The sequence below is a fragment of the Falco biarmicus genome, chromosome 6 (genome assembly GCF_023638135.1).
Source record: "Falco biarmicus isolate bFalBia1 chromosome 6, bFalBia1.pri, whole genome shotgun sequence".
Taxonomy (NCBI): domain Eukaryota; kingdom Metazoa; phylum Chordata; class Aves; order Falconiformes; family Falconidae; genus Falco; species Falco biarmicus.
The window spans coordinates 70,784,515-70,811,666 of NC_079293.1; the positions used below are offsets into that span (position 1 = coordinate 70,784,515).

The 27,152-nt window shown below is 44.0% G+C and overlaps 1 protein-coding gene across 2 annotated transcripts; it reads right to left on the reverse strand.

Moving 5' to 3' along the window:
• MTMR9 (myotubularin related protein 9) lies at window positions 1–26,352 on the reverse strand. Of its 2 annotated transcripts, XM_056343631.1 has the most exons (11): window positions 25,567–25,752; window positions 22,875–22,980; window positions 22,605–22,713; window positions 21,749–21,874; window positions 14,422–14,595; window positions 12,208–12,425; window positions 10,449–10,610; window positions 7,790–7,931; window positions 7,008–7,228; window positions 4,654–4,805; window positions 1–3,946 (listed from the first exon to the last, which is right to left on the reverse strand). In XM_056343631.1, exons 1-11 carry the CDS (start codon window positions 25,616–25,618, stop codon window positions 3,795–3,797), a joined length of 1,614 nt encoding a protein of 537 aa, XP_056199606.1. In that variant the 5' UTR covers window positions 25,619–25,752; the 3' UTR covers window positions 1–3,794. The 2 variants fall into 2 exon arrangements, with proteins under 2 accessions (XP_056199606.1, XP_056199605.1); XM_056343630.1 differs by lacking the exon at window positions 22,875–22,980 and having other exon boundaries at window positions 25,567–26,352.
• Between the last annotated feature and the right edge of the window lie 800 nt (window positions 26,353–27,152).

Genomic DNA, 27,152 nt, shown 5'->3' on the forward strand with positions numbered 1-27,152 from the left:
TGTGATTAAAGAACTTTTATAGTCTTCAAGGTTTTAATTTGAACAGACATTTCTACTATGTTCTCAACATATCTACAGCAAAGTTTACAGTCACTTTGTATCTGGTTTTCACCCTCCAAATGGCTAAGCAATTTGAGCCATGACAGTTTTTCTCAGATCTGTTACTTTTTTTTTTTTTGCAATATATTTAACACCACAGCAGTTGGGATTCTGTAAATGTACATCATACATCTACCAACACAGCATACAACTCCCAGCCCTGTTACTTATTTCATCAATAAAAGAAATACAAGACTGACTGATGCAGCATCCAAGTCCAGTTAGCAATTCCAGGTGTTCAGACAGAAGTGCACTCATCACTTAAATTTGTACTAGTTGATAGACACATAGCACACATCACACAGTGCTATTCAATGTCACAGAGTTACAAAAAAAGGGAGTGCTAGTATAGACATTTTCTCCTCATACAGGAACCTGTACACGATAGCACTTTCTGGGGCTTTAGCAAAGCATACATTAGACGCCAATATGCTGTACAGTGCAATTTAAGTTATATCATATGCAACATGGACAATAGTGCACTTAAACCAGTCACCACATTCAAGAGTTAGATTAATACAATCAAAATATTGAAGGTATATATTCCCTTATGAAAACTGTGCAAGTTAGATCCTTTTCCCTTTTTTTTTTTTGGTAAATGGCAGAGCGTCCGCATTGACTGACCCCAGAGTTTGGGCGAGGGGACCCTCAGTGTCCAGCTTATTACACAAATAACTATGTGCAGAAAGAGCAGAAGCAGGGGCGTCAGCAAAGGTGTAAGGCAGTGTCGGGCTAAAGAGCCCGAGCCGGGCACTGCCACAGCACTCACAGCTCAGGAAGACACAGGTAACCTGCAAAACGGGTGTCAGCGATGGCGTGTGGCAGGGTCCGGCGGGTATCTCCCTCTAAGAGGAAGCAAACTGATCATCAATATTAGGTATGTGTATAAATGTGTGGGGCATACAGGAAAGCAAAGAACTGGAGCGCTCCATTACGTGTTACCCGAGCAGCCACCAGACTGGAGCCTGGAAAGCACTGGGAATGAAAAGGTTAAAAGAGAATATGCAAGTAGCCTGACAAAGTATCTGTGAACTGTCTTCTCCCAGGAGGCTGTAAGGGTCCATGCATATTGTCTCAGCTCCACCACCTGCACTACCTAGCAGGACCGCTCCAGATAAGGTCTCATGGTGATTACTCGCAGGTTAACTTGAGCCTCCAGCTCCTGCTATTGGCAGTGACTGCAAGGCCACCCATGGCAGAGAAATCGGGGAAGAAACTGCTGTGGCTACTCAGACCCACACTAGCATTTTCACGTGAAGGCTGTGATCCACACCAGCACTAAGCCAAGGCAGCACCCGGCACTCTGGTGTGCGTTGAGCCCCAACAGACAAGTCAAGGATGAAATGCCAGCTCAGAGATAATTTTCTGCCTTTTGTTAGCTGTCACAACTGGTTACACAATTTCCTCAGATGCCTGCAGTTTGCATGAGAGACTAGAGCCAGGCAATTAGGTAAAAACCCCACCTCTTTCCTTCTCTATTATTTAGCTCAATATATAATTACTATGTTAATAAATTGCATAACCTTTAAGTGTGTTTTATGTATAGTCCATTATGGGGAAAACAGTGCCTTCTGAATCCTTCCTATCTGGGTAGTGATAATACATTTCAGATGTACAGAAACAGTGGAAATTCTGAACTGGATAGGCATACAACATCCAGACAGGTGTAGATCCCACAGATTTACTTTTGAAGGGTGAGCAATGATTTTCAGGGCTTAGATTTGCAATGTAACCAGAAGGTAGCTCCAAAGCCAATGTCTGGAGGAAGTCATGGCCAACCTGTGCCCTCCCCTGTTACACAGTACACGTCAAGAGCCACCCTGAGCAGCACTCTGTCGGACTTGATTTAGAGAATGTCACTCTCCAAACCTAAAAGCAAACCGGTATCACAAGTAGGGGCAATTATTCTCCTGCCTTCAATGAAAAAAGATTTAAAAGGGACCTTCTTATTTTTTAAGTCAGGTGACTTCAGGACTAAGCTTAGGTTAGTCAAGAAGGAAATAATTAATGCCTTTTGCTTTGGTCCTTACTTCCTTAAGGTAGCACTTAATCACTACCACAATTTTATATCGCTTCCTTTGTTATGGAACTTCTCTTAAAATCTATTTAGTGGTTACAGGATTTTTGCAGATTACTCTCCACTTATTTCTATAACAAGTGAAGATCCTGCACTTTCACATGTATCTACCTTTGTGAGAAGTGGCTTTTAAATAAAGGCAGATTCATTCCAAACCAGCATAAATTATCATGGAAGCTCAACAGTTTCAAAGGGATCAACTCTGATCTAACGTAGGTCCACTAATTTCAGTAGAAACAGGCTAACAAAGTGCTTTTAAAATAATCCCAGCCACATATGTTGTTGTCAATTCACATCATCTCAGTCACATACAGCTACCAATGCAATCAAGCTGAACAAATGCCTAGGCGAGTTAATATTTCAGACTCACTTTTCTGGTTTTTTTTTTAAAGGAAAAAAATTGTCTAGTGAAAACTGATTTTTATAAAAGTAGATTGCAGTCACAGAAACACAAATATCAGCTACAAAATACAGTTACTTGGAAAGAGGCTTAACCCTAAAGTCTTTAAGCAATTTTAGCACCTACAAATGATCTAAACTATTAGCATTTTTGTAGTGTGACAGCTTCTTAACCTGCAGCAGCTACCGAGTATGTTAGAACACCTTAATTTCCAAATTCTGCTTTTGATGTTTCACAAAAGGTATAGTAAGAGCACTAGAGGAAGAAGCACGCCAGGTAAAGCAAAAATGTTTTGTTGAGCTGTAGATTAAATGCTGCTCTTGCATCCTAGCCATGCTGCGAACCTGTTTAAGCATACAAAACCAGCCAGTGCGGTTGGAAGTTTCAAGAGAGCAGCCTAGCCGTAGTTAAAAGGACTGCTCTGAGCCACTGTTTTGCAGTGAATGCCTCTGCCAACTACTTAACCTTTTTGTTTTCCAAGTAAAGTTTTTTATTCCTTAGGAAGATATTTGTCCATGAGGGACAATTCCACTGAAGGTCACGGCATGAACACTAGCAGCAGAATCCCTAGTTCAGTTCTGTAGTGCACTGAAATCTCTTGCTCTAGTTTGGTGTTTGACTACTGCTTCTGAGCCAATGCTTAACACAAAACCCTCCAACTGTTAGATGTGAAGGCTACTGAGACTATCTTATAGACTGGTAAAGCCTGTAGTTAAATTATACCATTTTCTAGTTTTTCTAGGAATCTAGAGAACTAAGCTGCCTTACTCTTGGCAAGTGCTTTCAGATAAAATGCCTTTACTTATCTATTCATAACTTGGTATTTTAATCCCGACGAGTGTTTGAGGAGTTCAACAAAACCTGAAAAAGTTCAAGCTAAATGTGAAACATCCTGTCTCTTGGCCCATCCTGGTCATCCATACAGCTGAGTGGAGGCAAGAGTTCCAGCTTCTGACGACACTGTACACAATTTTGAGACAGAAAAGCTGCCAAGAGAGGACACTATGCCCAGCTGTGTACATCTTCTGTAAACAAAACAAAAATCCCTCCCAGAGACCAGGGAGGTACATAGTGTGAAGTGAAGGTTTTAGCAGTGGGAGGACTGAGGGTCAGCTGACCCAGAGGGTTCTGCAATACATGCACCGTCCATATTTAGTCTTTAAAAGGGGACTGGAAAGGAAAGACCTGAGGCAAAGCCCTGCCAGCTCACAGGTTCTCCTACATCTTATCATCTGTTTCCATCTCTGCTAGCTGCCTCCTCAATGCGTTAACCTTTGCCTGAAGTTCCTTGTTGTATTTTATAATGTTGATCATTTCTTCGTGGGCTTCATCTAGGAACTTGGAAGGCCTGTTCCACCGAAGAAAGACACCTGAAAGCCCAGAGACAGTGCAAGTCAGAAGGGTTTCTTGTAACAAGGAAGAAACGTTATCCATATTTCATCAGCTCTCAAGCTATGTGCATACAGTTCATGCACTTTTTTCTCCCCCTCCCCCCCAAACAGCATTTAGAAATACTGACCCTCCTCTCCAAGTTCACCATTTTATTAAACAAGGTTAATAAAGAAAAAATGAGGGGGTTTCAGTACTTCTTTCTCATATACTGATCAGACCTATCCATGTTCAGTCTCCACCTTGCCTTGACAGCCTGCTTGCTTCACCATAAGTAAACTCTTCAGCATGCATGGGATGGAGAAAGTTTCTGCAGCAGGGACCTACCACACAATGTTGTCAGTAATGGAGAAAGGGAAGTCTTGGCTGATATAGAACAAAAGCCTGAGGCCTGCAGAACTTCTGTAGATTAGGCTACATCACTGCAGAAATACTGTGCTAAGTAGTTACGTGGTACTAGTAAGGCTCCCTGGCACAGAGCGGCACACCACCAAACCTTAGAAGGAAAAAGCATTATACCTCTTGGGATGGCACATGCTAAAAATACTTTGGAACAGATTTCAAAGGGAGTGAGATTGCCATCAGCTGGAACACAGACTAAGCATGGAGCAGAGACAGTGCTTAAGAAGCTTTACAAGTAGCCACAAAATATATATTGCCTGCCATAGAAGCAGCAAGCCTAGCTTACCTTCCCAGAGCTGCAGGCTCTGTGGGGCAACAGAGGGCCAGATGACAAGGCTGTTGGCCTCGAAAAGAGGATTCTGGAATTTTCTCAGCTCTTCAGACCTGTTCACCCAGGACCACAGGGACATAGTTTTTTGTGGCAGCTTCAGTTTAGACCTAACAAACCCATAGGGACAAGTTAGCTTTCACTTTTATATTGTAAAGAGTCATTGTGTGAGACCCTCACAGACTAGAAGGCCACAAGCTTTTTCATGTGCTACTAGCCCAGACAGTTCAGGCTAATCCCTTCAGTACCTCTCACCAATGCCACTTTAGGCTTCTACCTTGTCCCATTTACTCAACCTGGCTGATTACAGTCAGTTTTGAAGAAACAATGGGGAAATAACATTTATAAGTTGGGTGAAGTTAGCTGCCTGCTGTCCAGATGAAGTCACCTGCTCGAAGTGGTTCGACTGCCAGGCTTTGAAAGGGACTGAACTCCTGTGTTAAGACAGAGCTGGGAGGTGTGGCAGGTCTGCATCAAGGACAGACAGTAGTGCAATTCTCAGGGTACATTAAGGCGGCAGAACCGCTGGACTCGTGCAATGGGCACATCTGGTTAGGTCCCTCTGGTGGCAAGAAGCATCAGAGCACAGAGAGAAAGCCACGCTGTTTTCCTGGGTCAAACTACCTCCACGTTTGGAGTTATACAGAGGTCTGGGTCTGTTCCTTAAATTCTGGCAAACTTCATTCTGCTCGCACTAGCAAATTGAACTGCCACCCAGGCAGGAGATTGACTGTCCCTGTGAATGCTTCAGACAGCACAGGCTTAACATCAGACTTCAAACATTCTCTGTGCTCACAGGCTGACATGGTCAGATGTGACAGGCAGGTTATTACATGTAACATTCAATATTCTTTCAAATTTCATTTTACTGGTTTCAAGTCTAACTTGGTTTTGCAGATGACCAAATCAGCAGCTCTGCAGAAGAATCTCTTCTAAGCAACATTTAAGGGCAGACACGTTTATAGGAAGCTTTAAATTGCCTTCCTTATCTGTAATTATCAGTTCTGTTTTTCCCTTTTACTCATTCAGCGGTCTTCAGTTAAGGAGGACACCATCAGACACGGTCTTACCAGGGTCAGCAATCCTGAGAACAGAACTGCCAAATTCAGAACAGGAATCCAAACCTCTCTGGCAGCTGGCATCTGCCACAGAAGGCTCCAGTCCTCTGGGGCTCCACCGTGTTTACTACTCCCAGTAGCCCTACTCGGGGCATGCCTAGAGCTGCCCCACCTGGTACAACACAGCACCTAGCCCAGGCTAGGATTTCAGGAGCTAGGTGCTGATCTGCTCAAGCTTCTAAAAAAGCTCAGCACAGGCCTATCACAACCTGACAAGGCAGACTCCAGCAGAATGCAGTCCTGGCTGCTTCCTTTCAAAGCTGCACAAGCATCCCCATCCAAGAGCTCATAGCGTTCACTCAAAAACTCAACCAATGCAAACTGACAATTCACACTTCTCAGAGTAACAGGTTACAGCTGGAGGGATTTTTGGTCTTTCCATTGAAGTTGCAGTACTGCATGGACAAAGAGACCTCAAACCTAATCCTGACGCTCAGAGCCAAACAAGTAAAACTTTTGCCAAGGTGTAACTGAGGCTGAAGATGTTCAAGGCCAGGTTGTACAGGGCTGGGAGCAACCTGGGCTAGTGGAAGGTGTCCCCGCCCATGGCAGGGGGGGGGGAACTAGATGATCTTTATGGTCCCCTCCAACCCAAACTATTCTATGATAAGATCTTCCACAGTTTCCACTTGCAACAGTTAATGGATGATATAAAAACCCAAAGCCTTCCTTTCCTGGTGGTATTGGGACCACTGGGCTGCAGTCATCTTCCTCCCTGACAGTTAAGGTAAGAACCAGACTTTTCAACTTTGGCTTCTGACTGCCTTGACCTTCTCCTCCAGGCCTGCATGGACAAGTTTGCTTCTCACCACTATGAGTCACACCATTGCTGAACTCTAGCTGTTTATTCTTTTATGGGAAGAGTTTCTGCATAAGAGACTATATAAACTGGTGATGGGCAGAGATCTTTCAAGGCCACAGAGGGAAACCGAAAAGACAATCTAAGGTATTAGCTTGGACTTGAAGATTAATTCAGCTCCCTGCCCATACCACAAAATTTATTTAGTCACACTGTCCCACTTGTAAGAGGGACAAGCCCCCTAACATTGCATCAGACTACATAACTGCAACGAGAAGTTCACCCATGCTAAGGGAGACTGCGCAAGCACCCTCACCGTTTTTCAAAGCGAGGTACCTTTATTTTTATCAGATACAGTCCAATAGTTAGAGTTCAAAGCAAGAATCCTCACCAACCTTTCGTTTTCATTGTTTCCCAGGAAAGTCCCAAACTGTGAAGCGTAAGCATGTTCGAAGAGCATAATGAGGAACTGTTCATTGAATTCAAAAGAGCAAGGGAACTGACGAAGTATTTGCCACACACAGTCCAAAAAAAGCAGAAACACTGGGGCCTCCCATTTCTGCTTGCCATTTGAATAGGCTGACTGGGCACAGCGCTGCTGGAAGGGGTGACCAGCCTATACACAAGAATCAGAGAAAGCATCACACAGACTAATGGGATGTGAGTACATGTAGCAAAATGACTTTAGGTTTAGTTCTGTCCATGCAACAATGCTATTACTACTCTCATCTACAACAGTAATTTCTTCAAGCATCCAGTCACAAACTGCTAGGAACCATGACCAACTTTGCTGCCTTTTTCAGGCTATGTAAATAACCTTGTATTTGATCAGAGAATTTTTACCAAAACAAGCTGGTGCACCAAAGGACCAGGCTGAGGATATTAGCTGCAGAAGTGCAAAGAGTAGAACTAAGTTTGTGGTTTAGTCTGAACAGCATTCTCTAAATTTAGAGATGTTCACCCCGAGCACACAAAACAGGTAAATCCCCAAAACCAAAACACTACCATGAGAGGCAGAGGCACAAATGAGTCAGTTAATGATGTTGCTCTTAGGACAAAGGCCATTCACACTACACAGGGCTGCAACAAGGTCCAACCTATTTGCTGCCTCTCAGGCTATTTCTCAATACAACTGTCACTGGAAAAGATTGCCGCTTTGTCCATAGGCATTTCTTACCTGAAGCCACTCCCTCACAACAAGAGATTCAAAGCCACGTATGGTCCTGCACCTCGGATCCAAGATAATCTGTGCCAGAGAAGTGACCTGGAGCGTTGAATCAGTTCCTTCAGTCCCATGGACTAACACTGATGCACCTTCCCTGTAAAAGAAAAAGGTGGAAAGGAGTAAGGGTATGAACAAGCAGAACACATCAAGGACATCTGCATCCCAATGGACACCATGACAACCCATGGACACCAGTATTGCTACCATGACAATGCTGAGGTTTTGCTGGCACTTTATCATTTCCTCTCTCTCATAAGCTCCGCATCCTGCATGGAAGCATACCACCTTCTCCACGTGGATACTCAACCAACACTAACCAGAGCTTTACATCACTTTAGGCTTAGCTTCTTGCTAAGCATTCTGGAAATCCAGAGCTTTTGCCACATTGACAAGAGATGCATGGTGAGATCTCTTTCTGGTTCTCACAATTGTGAAATGGTACCCCTTTGAGTTATAGCATGGAAATGCATCTCAAAATTTGCTTGTGTCATTTATTGGATTTGCTAAGTACTCTGAAATTTTCCCATAAGCACTGCAATGAAGACACATCATCCCCTCAGATGCTCTGCAAAACAACACTCAGATTCTTCCTCAAACTGGGCTTAATTGCATTTGGGCCTCAACTGGGGTTTACTGCAAGAAAAGCTAGCCAATAAGCTGGTTCAGGAAAAAAAGAAAGATGGACAGAGCTTGGCCTCCAGAAAGGCAGCAGAGTTCGCATGCCGAGCAAGGAAGCTTGTCAAAGAGCCAAGCCCAAAGGTTCTTCGCTCATCAGCCAGCATAAGTGAATCAACAGAACAGCATGAGGAGAGTGCCCTCAGAGTTTGGGGCAGGAAGGTTTTGCACATTGCTAGGGGCCCAGGTGCTGTCACCCCCTGCCCCAATCCAGTAGGGGCTGCCCAGGACAGCCAACTGCCTCCCCTCTTCTCCATCTTATGCTGTATTTGGATACAATATCAAAATCTCATCCATATGCTCCTGAAAGAAAGACTATAGTGTTAAACGGTATTTGTTGCCTTTACTCTTCCCAAACTTTGGCTCAATGTCTCACTTCTGCCAACATCCTTACATCTAGAAAGTGAATTGCAGGTTGCATTTGTTTCTATACAGAGATCCAAGGTACACAGCAAAGCATTGGTAAGAAAAATCAATCTACCAAGCAAGTAGCCTTGCAGATATGACCTGCTTTTTGAAATGAAGAGCATAAAAATCTGTACCTTAAGTACTGCAACACCTTTGTCTATAGTCCTACATCTAACCCCAACCCATTTATGGTTGCCTCTATGGTATAAATAATATTCAGATCCTTTCCTCTCTTCCTCCCCAAGGCAGATAAAGAGGCTGCTTAACAGTCAAGCACAATTGCAAAGGCTAACCGCAAGCCTACATGCTCCTCAAAACGGGGCACACCAGGATGACACTATTTTCACCTTTCATCTTTCAGGCCCCAGACCTTCAAGATCTGTCCCAGCCATTCCCTCCTTGCAGCCGATATAACTGAACCACCCTTGTTAGCCCAGCTGTAATCAAGGCAGACCAGACACCAATGCCAGGCTGGCATGCCATAGCACCAGGTAAACAGAAAAAGCAAAGCTAAAGTTAAAAAATGATGGAATTGCTCGTTGTCCCAACAAGCCAGAGGAGTTTCGTCACCGATCTTTCTCATTATACACACGCAGCAAAGAATTACAGATAAAGCTATTGATCAAGAGCAATCCTTTTCTGGCACAGTCAATAACTAAACAAGCACAGCCAGTGCTTTTAAAAAGCACAGCAGCTCATACTTTAATGCAGTAATGCTGTTTTACCAATGAGACTGCATTTCAGCCTACTTGTGTATCTGTGTAATATTCCCTAGCTGGTATGAAAAGCTAGGTTTTCCCCAGGTTTTGAGAAGGGCCTTCCCCGACAGAGCCACAAAGAAATCACATTTAGACCCCTGCATTTGGTCTTACAAACCGTGGCACCCGACAGCTAGCTTTTGTTCTCCAGCCAGAGGTCTGAAGACAAGTTAGCCAAGTCAGCAGTATGTTAAAGGAATGTCAGGTTAAAAGAAGTCGCAAGCACTTAAAAGGGATGAACAGGATTGCTTAAATAGGCCTATGGGGATAAAACTTTCAAGAATAAAAAGCACCAGACCAATTCCTGGGGAAAATAAGAAAATGCCATTGTTTTAATCTTTAGAAGCAAGGTGGGGTATTGGAAAACTTCAGCTGCAAAAAAAAAAGCCACCAAACAACAAACTTTATAACCACTTCTGTGTTCTCAATTTACTAGGCTACTGAACAGATACATGTCTGAGATGGACAGATTCTAACGTAAACCTTCAATGAAGTTAACTACATTAGATTGGTTGCATCAGATGCAGGAATATACCTTAACTAGATGATCCAATACCTATTCTTAGTCAATATTTCCTCCTTCAGGCAGCTTGTACTTCTAAAGATGCAAGCATGATTTATTGGAGAAACATTCCTCAACCATGATGAAATGGTATGTTGCATGGGTACAAGCAAGCCAGTTACTAATACTTAAAGTGGAAGCAGAGGTATTTAACAAGCAATCTGTAATGAGTGAATGAGAAACTCAAGGCTCTCTGAAAAAGATTTACCTGTCAATACACTGAGCAGCTAGACAGGCTGCAGTTAGTATCTCCTTGATGTGAGTCAGCCAGTTGGAAGCTTCCAGTTTACTAAGCCAGCGGTCCATATTGTGTGACTGGTCATTACAAGCTTCCACAAGTTTGATGAGGCTTTCCTGCAGAATATTAAACCTTTGGGAAAAGCAAAATATTATTGATAAGCAGTAACAGCAACAAGGACAACATGTTTACAGAAATACACTGATCTCAAAACCAAGCACTACAATTTATATGCAGTCATTTCAAAAAGCATGACCCTATAGAAGTGAGGTCTCCTGCTTTCAACGGTAATGCCAAACCAGGGCCAACAGCCAGCACAGTGCCACTCTTTGGACATAAGCAGTCTCTTACTTTTCAAAGCAAATTGCTTCATAAGGCATTACAACAGCAGGGTCTTTTCCTTATCTTGAGCTGTGTGTGTGTGCAGCCATATCTTAACACTTTCCATGTAGAAAGTGTTACAGTAGCCTCACCCCCATTACCAAATACAAGTGTGACGGTAGTACAGACATTAGCAAGTGTCAGCCAAGCTTCAAGTGCTGCATTTTCACTCTCTGTACTACACCAGAAGTTTTGGGGGAGTTTTAACTTGTAGAGCTGCAACAGGAATCTGAAAGCCTTCCAACACAAGGACACATCTCCACTGTGACACACATTTTTAAACTAGACTCAGCTTTGCAACATAGAAATTAGTTTGGCTAATTTCTTAAGAATGAAAGAAAAACAGGGGCAGGGAACATTTCTGCATTTGCTGCATTATGTCCTCAAGCCCTGGAAAGCTGGCATTCAGCATACAGCTGATAAAACCAGACGCTTCTCTGGTCTTGTTTCACACTACACCTGCCAGGGACACCAAACTACTGATGGATCAAACACCACTTAACACTGATTCCAGCATGTGCTCAGGTCTAATAGAGGATGCAACTAGCAGACTGGATCAAAGAACAGATCTCTGACAAAGCCAAATGACAAAGAGATATTTAGTCTTCACATATTATGGTTTATTCATTCCTCTATCTGATGCTTAAATCCACCTGTAAAATAATCAACATAAAATTTAAGTCCACCTAAGATTTTTAGAAGCAAAGCCAAACACTTCAAAGCAATGGGCAGGAAATTCCTTATACTAGCTCCTCAAGAGCTGGCCCATAGAGTGGTGAGAGGAGCAACTGCTTTCCAATAGCCCCAGTAACATTACTGCATGCCCATGTAGAAGGATTCTCCAAAACTAAGCCTTGAAAGCAGTTGAATAAGGTCAGACTAAAAGTCTATTAACTTAGTAGCTTGTTTCCAAATAACCCAATTTTAGAAGTCTAGAGAAATTTACTGTGTAACAGAAGCATGACTGCCACAGAACAAATCCTCAAATGCAGAAGTTTTCTGGCCAGGTACTTGCTAATTCCTGTGCGCTACTGCAAAAGGGGAACACAGGAAAGCTGGATCACAGCTACATATGGTCAGAGAAAGAGACGGCAAAGGGAGATTGCCTGATGTCTGAAACCTGCAGTAGGTTGTTCAGAATAAGGAACCAAACACACCTTTCCAAAGCCAAACACCTTTATCATGCACATACCCCAATTTTGTCAAAAACAGAACGTGACTCTGTTGACAGGAACCAGGCTACATGGCCACTTCTTACAGAAGCAAACACTTGGTGGAGCTAGCATGGCTCTGCCAATGCAACCCTACAAAGCCACACACAGAGGAGAGCCTGTGCTATTTCACCCACCTCTCAATACATTTGTGAATCCTCCTCCATTGGGGATAGTGTACTTCTTGTTCAAAGCCCCCTCCTTTGGCCCTGGCCTGCTGGGCAACATTCAGGGACCTCGTATCAATGATGTAGCCACGCTTGCCAGGCCGTAGTGTGGCATTAATAAGCTTCTCATCCTCTTTACACCGTCTCCCATTTGTACCTGTAAGAGGCTGGCTACTTCGCATCATGACCTGCAGAGACAAATAACCATGACTTAGGCATTTCTCCAGGGAAATAGAGGGACTTCAGACTGAAAGCCACTGATCACCTGAGCGCCAAGCCAAGAACAGAGATTTAAACTCAGTATGCAAAGGACACCCCTCCATTAAAGGATTTCTCAGGGGTCTGTAATGCAGACTGCAAACTGATGCATTAGATCATTGGTTCTCAACACCAGGCATGGAGGACAGTTCTCTAGAGAAGTGTGCTACTGAAATTCACCCAGGGTGCTCCTGTTTTCCTTCACAGTTCAGGTCACCTGTTACAATGCTTATGGGAGTGAGATAGTTCAACCTTAAAAAGCTTCCTCTGTCAGTTGAGGGCTAAAATTCAAGTGGGGCCCTCCTGGATCTCCAGCTCTTTTCTGTGGAGTTTCACCAGCAGGTGCAGCTCTCACCCCACCATGCTTCCTACTTCCATCTGCTTCAAGTTTGATCCACCACACCTGGACCCAGACAGACAAACGTCCTGATCTGCACTGCCTGATGCACAGAAACATCCCCTTAGTTCTTCCTACAGCTGCTGCTCTCCCTTGCCCTGAATCATTCAGTTTTCAAGCACAATCCCTTGCAGGGACTGAATTTATTTGAAAAACAGAAGTAGAAATCCTTGACTTGAGCGATCATTTGGCAGGCTGCTTTCTAACTTACGGATGCCTTCTTAGAGGCTTTATCCCTTTAATTATTCCCTTAGTACCACCTTTGTGAGCCACTGAACTGGCTTCCTGATGATAGTTCCTTTATCAACCAACATCTTCAGGATTGTCATCTTTAACATCTCTTCCCAACTGCGTTTTTAAAACACTTGAGTCATTCATGTGTTAGATGCCTCTTAGGTATAGTTTTACTTAGTGGCTAGACTAATAAACCTTGGGTCCACAGATTTATGAGCTGAGATTTCTCTTTAGCAAATGCCTTTCAATTCCGAAAGCATCCCAGCAGCTCAAATAACTGAAATGTGAGGGCAGCCAGTCACCAAGCCAAGCTATGCTCATGAACTCTGAGTCAGGAGAGCAACATGACAGCCAGCGTTACTGTCACAAGTTCAAGCACTCTGAGCCAAGTGCTATTATATTCCTCACACTTGAACTGTGCACAATTTGGAGAGGCAATTGAACAAATCTTCCCTCAATAATTTTCAATTGAGCCAAGAAAAAGCAGAAAGCACAACTGTTATGAAGTTGGTGGATGGCTGATTTTAAAGCAAAGCAAAAAAACCCAAAGGTACTACTAAGTCAGACTAGACATCCTCCAATTCAAGCCTTACAAGTCTCAGCAACAGGAGGTGAGAACACTTCAGAGCACTTGACTCAGAACCCTGGATCAAGTTGACAAGCTGCAGGTTGGACATCCCAACACCCTCAGAACTAGTCATATCAGCAAGAGATAAAAAGAATTAACTCAACAATTTTATTAAGTACATTTCTTAATTACAGTGCATCATTCACTCAATTAGATTTTTGGCTTGTCAAAAGGTGCTAAAGTCTGCACAACACCAAGAATTTGCTGCTCCTGAAACCTGTTACACATTGTTCCTTCAACAGTTACACAGCAGAAGTGGTGCTGGCTCTGGGCATGCTTGCTGTCATTGTGACTGTTAAAAAGGAAACAGCCCACCACCCAGAGACAGGACAATGTGGTTTCTGCCATCTTTTCAGCACAAAACCTCTTGGCTGACAAAGCAAATAAAGGTGCCAGCAGTGGCTTTACAAGTCTCATCTTGCTCTTACTGCTGCAAGCAAGCTTATGCCACACACACTCCCAAACAAGCAGATTAACAGCTGTTTCTAGGATGGAGATTACTCATTCCATCACCCAAAATGAGTTTCACTGCATACACTTACTAAGTTGGAAACCAAAATAAGCAAACTTTGTGTGAACTGTATTAAGTCTAGAGCTCAAGTTGTTTTTTCATTCAATGGATTCACACACTTCCTGCAGGTACAACCATTACTCAAACGCAGCTTACCATCCCATTCTTCTTATGATAATAGCTCAGGACTGGGAAGCGACTGCCATGGCGAAACATGGCAACTTTCCGAAGCGCTTCATCATCAACGGATTTAGGGACAATGACAACTGGAGGGTAGGAGGGGCAGACAGAGAATTCCTTATTGATGCAGCTTAGACGCCATTCATCTGTCTGAAAAAGATCAGAACACATAGGCTTTGGGTCAGAGAAAACATTACTACTGTTACAGCATAACATATTAGGGCAGAGGATCTTCCCTATTCAGGACAAAGCACGCACAGAGTAATATTGGTGATCTATGCTATTTGCACCACAGATGAAAGTTCAGTTGTCACTACTGACATAATCACTTTTGTTCACACAGGAATCTGGACCCCCCATAACAGCACAACTACACTAATCTGTCAGATCAAATCCAGCACCACATCTTGTCTCAAACAAGAACATGGCAGAAGATGCCATTCAAGAACAAACAAGCCACTCTCTACAGTGTCTTCCTCACCCACTATCTCTCAGATGTTGTATTACAGATGCTTTAAGGTATATCCCTACCTAGTCCTTTTAATATCCATTTATAAGCTTATTGACCAATTATTTCTGGCTCCCACACCTCTTGATGCTGCCTGCAATCATAATAGCTTGTTGCAGCTGCTCCCAGAAGCTCATTACCCAGCATGCAGATAACTTCTTCTGTTGCTTATGAGCTTTATCAGGTGACTCCAGTTCTTGAGGTGCAGGAATTGAACAACTGTTCCCCATCTGGTTTATCCACATCCTCAAACAGCACAAAATAAGCCTGCGTGGTCAGAAATGGGCAACTGTAGCTTTTAGTTATTTCACAGACACAGCAGACAGCATGTCTGCAGTACACATTACGACATAACTCAGAAAATTTGCAGACAGCTTCAATCTCATAGGAAGTAAGAGCATGGTATGCCTCTGGGAAGGCCCCAGAACAGAAAAGTATTCCTACATCAGCAGACTTAGAGGAAAAAGGTTGATTTAGATGCAGGTAACACAGGCTTAAACCTCTATCTGTACTGAGAGCAAAGTTAGTAATACTATCCACAAGGCAACGGTGGCCAACAAAGGCAAGAATGTCTACCAACCCCAGATGATAAAGCTGCTTTGAGGTGAAAACTGCAGTTTAACATTTCCAGCTTGGCTCTCTTCTATGGGCTCTGCTTTCATAAAGCACTGCAGCTCTTCCTCCAAAAGCACCTTCTGGAACCAATACAGCATCTAAGCCCAAAGGTCTCATCGTGAACTCCTGTTACATAGTTTTTCAGCCAAACACTTGTGAAAGAAGTGCTGAATATTGGCACCCTGCATGCACTTGGCATGAGAACTCAGGCTACCCGATACCCAGGATCAGACGCAGGACTTGGCTCAGTCTCAGACAAACCCAAAGGTCAATGAGCAACCTTGCTGACAAGGTGTCCTCGCTTACCGAAGTCCAGGCTGGAAGAGCTGACACTGCCCTAACTACAACCTTGGACAAACCCAGCCTTCATGGAGGGCTTGCTGCTTCTGGACTGGTACTGCACCACACTCTCCTGCATTGAGGATACCATCCAGGTATGCCAAATGGCCACAAGGCATATATTTTCCACGGGGGCACATATCACACAGCAGAACCTTGCCTAAAGTTTGGCAGGGAACTGAGCTCATGGTCCCTGACGGCAGGATGGTGGCTTGACTGGGCTGTATCTTCAGTCAGTGCATCCTTACCCTACCTTTCTTATGGCCAACAAAACCTACTGGCAGAAGCCTCAGTGGGGGGAAAATGACCCAGAAGCCTCTACATGTTTTAATTTTAACAGCAGTGTTAAATTCTTAAAAGCAGCAGCAGAACAGCAGTCAAGTTTGCTTGTAAAAGCTCCAGACACAAAGTAGTAAAAATGAAATATAAAAACGTTTTGAAGAGGAAGAGGCAGCTGCTTTGAAGGTGGATTTTTCCTTTAGTTCCTAGGCATTGACATGACACACGTGTAAGAAAGCAAACAAGACCTTAAGTAACCCCTCAGCTGAGGTGGTTTTGGTAGACTGGGAAACATTTGCATGCCGCTGCAGTAGGCAGAGACCTCATACAGATGCCATAAAAATACCTCTACTCATTTGTGTTCAAAGAAAGCTTCAGCTAGACAAAAAAGTAGGGGGATAAAGCAGGTATCACAGAAAGTAAGAGAAGAGCATGACAGTTAAATTATACTGTAACAGAATACACAGAAGCCCACATCAATTCAGAAAGGTTGGTTTAACATGCATTAATTATACAGCTCTGATCAGAGGTAGGTCTCGTCTCTTTCCTCTCTTCCAGAGGCTTGCTGCCTCTTGCCCCTACACCTCCTGCTTGGTACCTGATCATAGAAACCAATCTGACTGGCTCACTGGTCCAATGGTAAACTAGGACTGATTGAGGTAGGATTTCTGGCAATGAAGTCTTTCCATCAGAAGAACAAGCTGGTCCAATTCACAACACAGTTTTGTCATCAGTAGATCCAAGGCACACAGGCTGTGGCATAGGAGACAGCAAAACTGTCCCTTTTGGTAACAGCCCAAGAAAGAGATGCTGGGAAAGGTACATGTGCATTATCATCATCAAGAACAGCAACTGCTACTAGTGTTTAGCAGCCTATCCAGACAGGTTTGCACCATCCTTGCTTATTTATTATTCACTAGCCTCAAAACAGCTCTGAACATCTACCTTTTATAAAAAGCGAAGGTCCTCCCAGATGCAAAGCTAAATTGCCTCTGGCAGTCACGTCACAGGTAGAGATTAAAAGCCCTGGATCATGTAAAGGAGGCTGGCTGGTCACAGCTCATGCTTTTATGTTAATGCACCAACAATGATATTTTTTTTATAGCTTTTTGAGGTGTCTACTTTAAGTTAGAGCAGATTTCATATGATTGTGTGCAATTTGTTTACAATGAAAAAAGCATGGATATAGAACAGAACTGATAAATACCTTACTGCCACACAGGATGTGGAGAAGGCAAAATCAGAACTCTGTGGTATGATTTGAGAGACTGACTGTCACTGATATCACCAGCATGAAAAGGAATGGAAGAGTATTGATCCTATTTATCTCCCACTTTGGTAATTTAACTCTGCCCATAACCTCCCCTCCTCACCATTTATAATGCAAGACAGACGATATGTTATGTCATCCAGTTATAATTTACTGTTACATGGGAAGGATGAGGATCGTGGCAGCAATTGGCACCATTTGTCTTCTGTAGCATAGCTACTTCTGCAGAGATCCAGTTAACCTCTGCAATGCCAGCTTCAGACTGCGAAAAGTATACTCCAAGATGAATCAGACAGTAAAACCCAACAGTGCAAGTATCTTCTTGGCTTTTGCTTGGGGTATGTCTGCAATTTGGAAGAAAAAGTTGCCATTACAACTGGAAGAGCAGGTAACAGCAATTTAAGTATGTGCAGCAGTAGATGCAGATACAGGAAACAGGACTGCAATGAAAGAGAAGAGGTAGATCTCACCTTCAGACATCACTGGATATATATGCTGCATGAAGCTCAGAGGAAGTACAAGGTTAACATTTACTTCTCCCAGCAAGAGATCTGTACTTAAAGGATTCAGAAAAAGTCACTTCCACTTCAGGCTAGAAGCAGCAAAGGATTGGTGGTTGAGCATAAAGGGGAGAGGACTCCAAAGAAAACAAAGTAGTCAGAAGTATTGCCTTGAACACAGTGCAGGATTAACTTTTACATTTCTAGTTTTGTCATAGTACTTGTTCAGAGATACTGATTTTTCAAATGTTACTGAAAGGCTAAAAACAGTTATCTTTCCTCCTAAAACTTACAATTATTAGGAGAGGTTGTTTTGCACAACACTGTGTGAAACGACTCAAGATCTACTAATAAGCCTTAAGAAGAAAAGTAAAGAAACCAGCATGGACTTCAAAGGATGCTGCAAAGCAGCAGAGACAGAGGCTATTCCCAAGAACAGGCAGAAGGCAACAAGCCCTGTTAGTAAGAGACTGAGTGTGGACAAGAAGTATACAACATATGCAAAGACTGATGTTTGCCTGATAAGAGCAAAATACGGGCTTTTCACACCATTGCAAACTGAGCCCAAACCCAGGAAGTTCAGCTTTTTTCAAGAAGCTCCAGTACAGAATACAGCACACACAGCTGAACTGTCCAGAACCTTGAGCTCTTTCCTACAACAAAACAGAGGGCGGGGGGGGGGGGGGGGGTGGGGGCAGGGGAGAAAAAGAAAAAAAAAAGAAAAACAGTGAATGAAGAAAGTGAATTTTGTGGCAATTTAATACCTTCATGTTAATTATACTGTTAGTATACAACCTTCTCATGGCCTCTTCACTTAAAGTTAAGAAGAAACTGAATTTTCCAGAGTTACAATCTGCAGTATCTTGCAGCTGTAGAATTTGGCAGAAGAGAAATCTATTAGCTTTTATCAAACTCCTCAGAAAAAAATAAAACCTCCTGTGTGTACTCTTAATTCCATTCAGCCACTCACTGGTTACATAGTAGTACAGTGAAGAAATTTTTTTTTTCCCCACATGTTTCACCTGACATACCTATAACCAATCCAGATCTCACGTATCAACCACCCAGTGCTTCAAGCAAAAACACAACACACAACAAAAAGCTGGATAACCAAGTATTAACTATGCTGTGCAACTTTTACTCCATTCATATATTTGTCTATAGTATCTTTAAATTCTCATCTCACAATACAATAATTCGGAGCCTGCAGGAACTGTGGAGTTTTCGCTCTGACATTTAGTGAAATGTTGAGCTGATTATATTCATATGATTTAATTGTCAACTGAACTATTCTGTTGATCTGTCGGGTTTATCAGAACAGCAGTTCACAGAAAGACACTTGACAGAAGCCCTGCTTCCCTGTGCTGTAGGTTATTCCCAAGAAAATAAACAGGTAGTACACACACCAGCAACCATCGGCAAACAACAGCCCACTGAAACTTTTAATTCCTCCAGTTTTTTTAGATCAAATGAAGACATTTGACTTAACAGCTCTTCCCTTTACACCTTCATGGACTAAATGCAAGACTGCTGTGATAGTATATAGCACCCTCCCTCATCCTGGAGCTGAGCTGCAGGGACAAAGCACTTACGTGGTTTCTATCAAATTCTAGGGGTGATGCTAGGTCACACTGTCAGACCAATAAAATTGAGCAAAATCACACAGTGGGTATGTGTGTCGGGAGAAAACACATTTGGCACAACATACACCAAGATAAATAACTATACAGTATAATAACTACATTTTTACTGTATTACCTAACTTTTTTAATCTTTAATTTTTATAGTTTTACTTTGCCACTATAGAATGGGTCAGTTTTTAAAACAACTCTCCTGTAGCAGAAAAATGTGGAATTAATCTGTTACTAGGGGTGCAATGTGGATGAAACACGGTTTTTGACAAGTTGTTACCATACTGGGGAAGGTAAAGGCATAACAGTTCCAGATGGATGATTTAATGCAGAGGGAGGTAACTCTCCATTTGACTTATGGGAGGAGAAAAATTAAATCAGCCATTTACTCATTCTAGCCTGTCATGTAAGACAGTTCAATTAAAGAACAATAAATATTTGGTCCACAATATATTCATCTCTTGTTCAGGAAACACAAGTCATTTGAACACAGCTTTTGTTTTGTTGAACAGCTTCACTGTTTTGTTGAAGTGGAGGTTTTTTGTTAAAGTGGAGCTGATGTTTTGGGTTAAAAGCCAAGAATTAATCAACAGCTGTTAGTCACCTTTTACAGAAATTAATTATTGCCCTTGAAATGTAGTGCTGCGAAGTAATCAGGTTTTTAAACAAAAACCTTCCAAGGAACATATGTTCCAAAAGCCAGGAGATTCATAAATAAGCTGTCAATTCATTTTTAAACCTCTGAAGGAAAAAAGGGAAAAAAAAAAAAGGGGGGCATCAACAGATCCATGTTAGCACCTGTATCATGCTAGTAAGTACAACCATCAGCAGTCATCTGATCCCTGAAATCTAAAAAGGATTTTGTCTACATGTAGAAAGCAAAACACAGAGGCAGAACCATCTCCTGCAATCTTTCATTGAGCTCCAAAGGATTTCCTTCTGCTGCCTTCAACCCTGCTCTCACACTCCTCCCTTCTCACCGATAGCACCTCTACTGGCCTTTTGATTCTCAGCGAGATGCCTGCAAGCTTCCTCTGCTGAGCTGGGAAGGCATCTGCTGCTTTGCCACCAAACAGGAGAACACTCTGATCTTTGACTTCTTCAGCTGAAATTAAAACTGAACTGTGGTGCTAGTTATAACAACAGGTCAGTTTGTATGTCTTTATTCAACAGATGAAGATAGGACATAGAGTACTCTAATCAGGAGACAAAAATAGAAAGGTCTCTTAACTCCTTTAATTTTCTAGTGATTTCAAATGAAGCTGGTCAAGCTAATCATGTTACTCAGTTATTAGTCATAAACAGGAAGTGATAAATGCTGCAGACAAGAAAAAAAAAATCAATGTTCTTTGATGCTGTACTAATGGATGTGGTCTCAGAAACCTAAGATGATGCAGCAAGCACACATATTTAATGTGAAACAAAGACTTGGACCAAAGAGATGCTAACCCAAAGCACTATTAAAACAGGCAGGCAACTGCAACCGAGCCAGTTCCCACTATCAAATTCAGCATCCTAAAATGAAACTTGCATAACAGATACAACAGGCAACACCCACAAGAACAATTCCTACTTCACAGTTACCAAAATAATACCAACATGTTCTCAAAGCACCTGGAAGAATAGGACTGGAAATTTCCTGCTCTCTGAACCCTCCCAAACACAAACTAGAGCTAAGAGTGTTTCAAATTGGGTACCTTTATCTACTGTCATCGTGCTAGAGCGCTAAGAAATCCTTAGCAATTTTTTAAAGGCAGCCTCATTTCAATTAAGAGGTTGACAGAGATTCATCGATGCAAAGTTAAGTACAACAAACCTGGGCCAAAGGTCTTAAATTGGTTCTTACAATAAGGCAGGCCATCCCCATAAGGACCAAAACATTTCTGACCTTCATGTCCTCCCAGGCAACTTCAAAACAGGCCTCAAAACTCCATTTGTACAAGGTGAAACACAAGTGTGAAATAGGAATAGTGAGCACAAAAAGAAATTCCTGATGTTTACAGAGTGACTATTTGAACAACACCCAGTTTTCACCCAGGCACCAGACTGCTATTCTTACCATCCAGGATTTCCAGTCCAGACACCAGTGGGTGAAATACCTCACAAGCTACCTGCACGAGTATATCCAAGCACCTGTGCATACCCATAACATCCAACTTACCACTGAACTAAGGAGCTCAAACTCTTGGTCAGGCAGAAAAGAGCGCCAGCCATCTTCAACAATTTCAAACATGGGCCGGTAGAAGAAAGGATACATGAGAGTGACAGAATCCAGGGTGGAAAGTGCCTGTGTGGGAGACAGAAATAAACAGCTGCTTAATTCACTCAAACTGCTATTTTATTGCAGGAAAACATACAGCAAACAGTGTTTTCTTCTAATATTGGTGATGCAAACTTAAGCCACCCGGAAGTATTTCAAGTTTAGTGGTCATATACTAAGTTACCTGGAAAGTCTTTTAATGTACATAAAAAACCAGCAGCACAAACAAAAGCAGGTAACAGACAATCTAACAGCAGCTGTGGGGTTGTACACAGTATCATTTCTGCAGGCTACCCTATGCAACAGCACACCACAGGATGAGAAAGATACACACTGAACAGGTATAACTAATGGAACACACCCTATGTAGCATTTACCCCATTACTGACAACACAATTTAAACTCAAGAAGTCATGTTGTTTGAGATGCATGAAATTCAACCAGCCTGATTTTGTTTTGCCTCCTCACACTCTGGCACGATGAATCCAAGCTTCATTTTCCCAAATGCTAGAACAACATACTTGATCAAGAAAAGTAGGGTGGTTGGTTGGTTGTTTTTTCTTGGTTGTTTTTTGTTTTTTTTTTTTTAAAAAAAACCCACACCTACAAGCAACAATATTTTAACAATAGAAAGGAAATCTCCCACAGCTGTCACTTGCCTTCCAGAACATCAATGAAAACCTTCTTGAAAAAAAGGTTGTTGAGATCAGATCAAGATCTGGGAATGTAGGAGTAATTTATCATTATGAATTCTTACCTCAATAGAGCTAGCAATGTTCAAACACTCCTCCATTCCAGGTATATCCAGCTGAATAATTCGCAGATCTTTGCATTTTATAATGATGGTACCCAATGAGCCCACAAACCTACAGCAAGACACAAAGAAAGAGCCTCTTAAGAATGGGATCTTCTAAGGTACGAAGAGGTATTATAGCTCTTCCCACAACATATGCCTACAAGACAAAATTCCATTAGTAGTAATTTATCTGCAATATCATCTTTAAAAAAATAAACAAAACAAAGTCACCTCTTTATTTGGTATTTGGAAGTTGTTGTCCACTTTTTTAATTCCATCCTTGGGATACGGCAGTGATTGGATATGAGATAAAGAGAAGGTTTTCCTCCCAGCTTTTCTTTAAGACATGACAGAGAAAAGGTGTGTTCAGGTATTTTCGGATAGCACTGGAAGTTTCCAGTTTCACTGAAGTAATGCATTGAAACTTTTAATATTGCTACAAACACGTGAGGTTAATTTGCTTTTTAAAATAACATTTCAGCCTTGCTACGTTACACTCCCTTGTCTTTTACAAGAAAGTTTGGTTTCTGATACCTGCAGTGCCACGAAGCAATTTGCTCTGCAGACCTCAAGAGAAGTCAACGTCTTACCACTGCTGGCTACAATGCAAGTCAACCCAGAAAAAGCTCTATGCTACCAAACAAAAACGCAGCTCACAGACGCCCTCGCCAGTCTTCCTTATGTACCTAAAAGAAGGATGATTCCTGAACAGAAACAGCGTTTTCTTTAACTAGCCGCTAGCATTCACAGGAATGACATAGATTTTGGTTCGCAAAGCAGCGAACTGAGGAAAAGCAGCTGAGTTTCCTCACACACCACAGCAGTGCTTGCAGCAGCCAAGGGTGATGCAAGAAGCAGAAGCAGGCAGGACCTGCAGGACCAAGTTTCAGTCCCTCGTGGCCTAACCCTCAGTCAGACGAGGCATGCACCAGGAAGGGCAGAGCTGTACACACTCCAAGGAGAGCTGTTGCTCAGCTCTGGGTTGCTTCACCTCTGCTACAGAAGGCACCTGTAATTTATTGTAGCATTATTACTACCACAGAAAGGTCATTATCTATTTCTTCCGTGCAGACAAAGGTTAACATGCAGAACCAATTATAATTTGGGTAGTGCTGAAGGAAGAACTACAGGCATTTTGACAGAAAAGTTTCGCAACTCCAGCAGAGCCAGTCTGTGCATCGTTTGCCCTCGCTGCAGAGCTATTTCACAGGTCTGAGATAACAACACAGTGCAGCTATAATGCATCACCAGGGCTCCATTTCCTTTAACCAAAAAGATCATAGGAGACCACCAGAGACTGTTCTGCTTCTCAAACAAACCCTACAGGCCTTACTTCAGTCACTTAAAAAGCCACAAAAATTTAAGCAGCTGATTGATGACCATCTGATAATTAGAGAAAACACCATTTTGTACAAAAGACACTCCTACCATGAAAGCAGAAAAGATGTTATGAACCTGGCACAATGTAACAGTTGTCATGCACTAATAACCTGAAGTAGTGCCAAACTGGACCCTTCCACAACCTTTAATGGTTTAAAGGCCTTGTTATTCCATTCTCTCAGGCACCGAGAATATACTCTTACCCTGTTGTACAGCAAAGTTTCATTGTCGTTATAATCACACATAGCTACTCTCAGGGAAGGAGATGTCTACTCTAGAGACCTTCTAGAAACCAGGGCTGGCAATAAAGGCTGCAAGTACGTGCAGATGTACCTAACTTATTAATCACATACTAAGCTAACAACACACTACCCCTTGCCGTAATTTAAAGTGTTCCTTGCTTATTTGGTATTAACTTACATTATAACTGCAACTAAGCTCATAAAAAAATAAGAAAGAAAAGCTTGTCTACAGTAATTTTCACAACAGAGCTACAGATGGTTTAGTACAAGCATAAGGAGAAGGACAAACCACCCTGATGACTGAGCAGTACTAGATGGGAACTAAATTCCTGAGGCTTCCACCATGCTGTTCCTCTCCACCCTCAGGCCAAGATGCAGCATTTGTCAGAAATTCTCAGAGAAGTCTGGAACATGGGAACAACCTTATTCAGCATCCAGTCCTTCACCCATTCTCCGATTCTGAGGCAATCTGGTATCTTTAATTACTGCTGCTTGATTTTTCCAGGCTTGCTGGCAGAAAGGATATCTACCAGATGTCCTTCAAAGGCAGGGGAAACAGGGAAGTGACTTTGTAATTAACAGCAAAAAGAAAATATTAGGAGGAAACTGAAAAAAGGTGAGGAAGCAGAAGACAATGACCAGGTGAGATGGGACTGCCACTCAACAAGGAAAGCATGATGGGGCAATAGCACACAAAGCACACAGAAGTGATGGTATGGAGGCTCATCCCTGAAGTCTTTTTAACAAAACGGGATGGGCACGAGAAAAAAAGTGCTGCAGCTCCAGTTCAAGTGTTATTGATTTCCATAAGCAGCTGGAGAAGTATGGGGATGATGCTGTTGAGCAGTAGGGGGCTGATCTGGGGCTGAGAAAGTTCAGAGCCCACTCCTGTCATCAGTTTTGCCGAGTGACCCAAAGCAAATGACTTTATCACTGCTTCGGCTTCCATCTTTGTTTAAAGGTGGCGGTAAAGATGCATCTTTTATAAAGCATTTCGAGAACTACTGATGAAATGCAATGAACATTTAACACAGAATACTGTCAACAAAGGCTTTTAAACATTAAAAATTCTGACCCTATATATGACAGAAAACCCCTCTTAAGATGCGACAATATCCAAACAGATCAAGAATCAACCTGCCCATACCAACATTCTGCCCCATGCTCTAATTGACTGTCCTTTCTCCTCTCCCGACCTAGATTTGGGACAGCTGAGGTGCAAGCCAGTATTGACAACCACTCTTCAACCCGTGGGACACAAACAATTTAGTATGGGTAGGCAGGGAAATTAGGAGGCATACCTTTTTTCAATAGAATCAATGTTGGAGTGCAGCAGCCACAGCTCCTCAGCATTGTCTTGACGCCGTGAAGAAAAAATGAGGTGATGGCCAGTCAGACAGAGAGTCCCCTCCACTGCTAGGTAGAAAGGGCGGTGCAGGACGACATTGTCTGCTCGAGGGGTCTTGATCAGCTCTGCAAACTCCATGCTTGCTAGGAAAGGGAATGGGCCCAGGGAGGCCTTTGCCACAAAAGCTTTCTGGAGGAAACAGAGGCAGCCTCAACAACAGCAGCAGGGACGGGATGGAGAATCTGGGGACAGCCTGAAACCGGCGGGCAGCCCTGTCCGATGCCACCGGAGGCAGGCGGGGGCATAACCCGCGGGTGGGCCTGTCCCCCGGCCCGCTGCAGGAAGCCAGCCAGAACGCGGGGATGGGGGGAAGGCGATGCGGGGAGCCGGAAGAGCGGGTGCTACCACAAACCCCGCTCAAAGCAGGCCGACGCTCTCACAACGGCCCCCGCTTTCCCAGGGGGACGCCCAGGGCCTGACCGACAGGGCTCCCTTGGCGGCTCACTGAGGGGAACCGGCGGGGAGGGAGACCTTCGGTGCTTGACAAAAGGAAGGACAGGGCTGCTGCTTGGGGACGCGGCGCAGCGGGGCGGGAGGGCAGCGGAGGAGCCGGGGAGGGTAGCCCCGGGCGGCGGAGGGGGGCAGCGGCCGCGCCGAGCCGCCCCAGGACCCCCGGGCCCCGCTGCTCCCAGCAGGCTCCCGGCAGAACGCTCCCGGCCGGAAACTCACGGGCTCTTTCCCGGATGTTGGGCGCTCACGTGACCAGCCAGACCAAATCACCGCCAGCGGCCGCCCTCCGGGGGGCGGACCTCTTGCTCTTACCGGAAGCGGTGCTACCGCGAAGAGCCCGGTGCACCTCACAGCCCCACGACAGCCGTTCCGGGGCCTCACGGGGTATTTAAGGGAGGTGGGCGGGGCCGGAGGGGCGGGCTGGGCAGAGAGAGGCGGGGACTCACCGGAGGAAAGCCAATGGGGGAAGGGACAGGAGCGGGGAGGGGCTTGGGGCGGGCCTGGACGATGCCGGAGTGACCTGGCCGGGTGGGGGGCGGAGCTTGGGGTGGGCAGGGGGCGCGCAGGGAGCGGGCAGGGGGCGCGCAGGGAGCGGGCAGGGGGCGCGCAGGGGGCGCGCAGGGAGCGGGCAGGGGGAGCGCAGAGGCGCAGGGGGCGGCTCTCCGGCAGGACACAGAAGGCGCTGCGGCCAGCACCGCCCCCGCACTCCCGGCGGAGCCGTCAGCCCCTTCTCCGCCCCCCCCAGCCCGGAGCTGGGCTCCCCCGGCCGCCCCTGCCCGACGCCCCGCTACGGCTGTACCCGTTCCTTCCCAGCGTAAGTCCCAGCCTGTGCTGCAGTCGGAGCTATTCGGAAAGGACAGACCTCCTCCCACCCCCACCCCTCTTAATATCATCCTGGGCATCATCCCAAAATTTCCCCGCTGTTCCAGGGCACGCTGTGGTCTGTAGCTGCTCCTTTACCGCGTGGAGCGTCCAGGACAGCGCCAACATCCCCCGGCTGGCGGTGGGGATGCAGAGACTCAGGTGTGC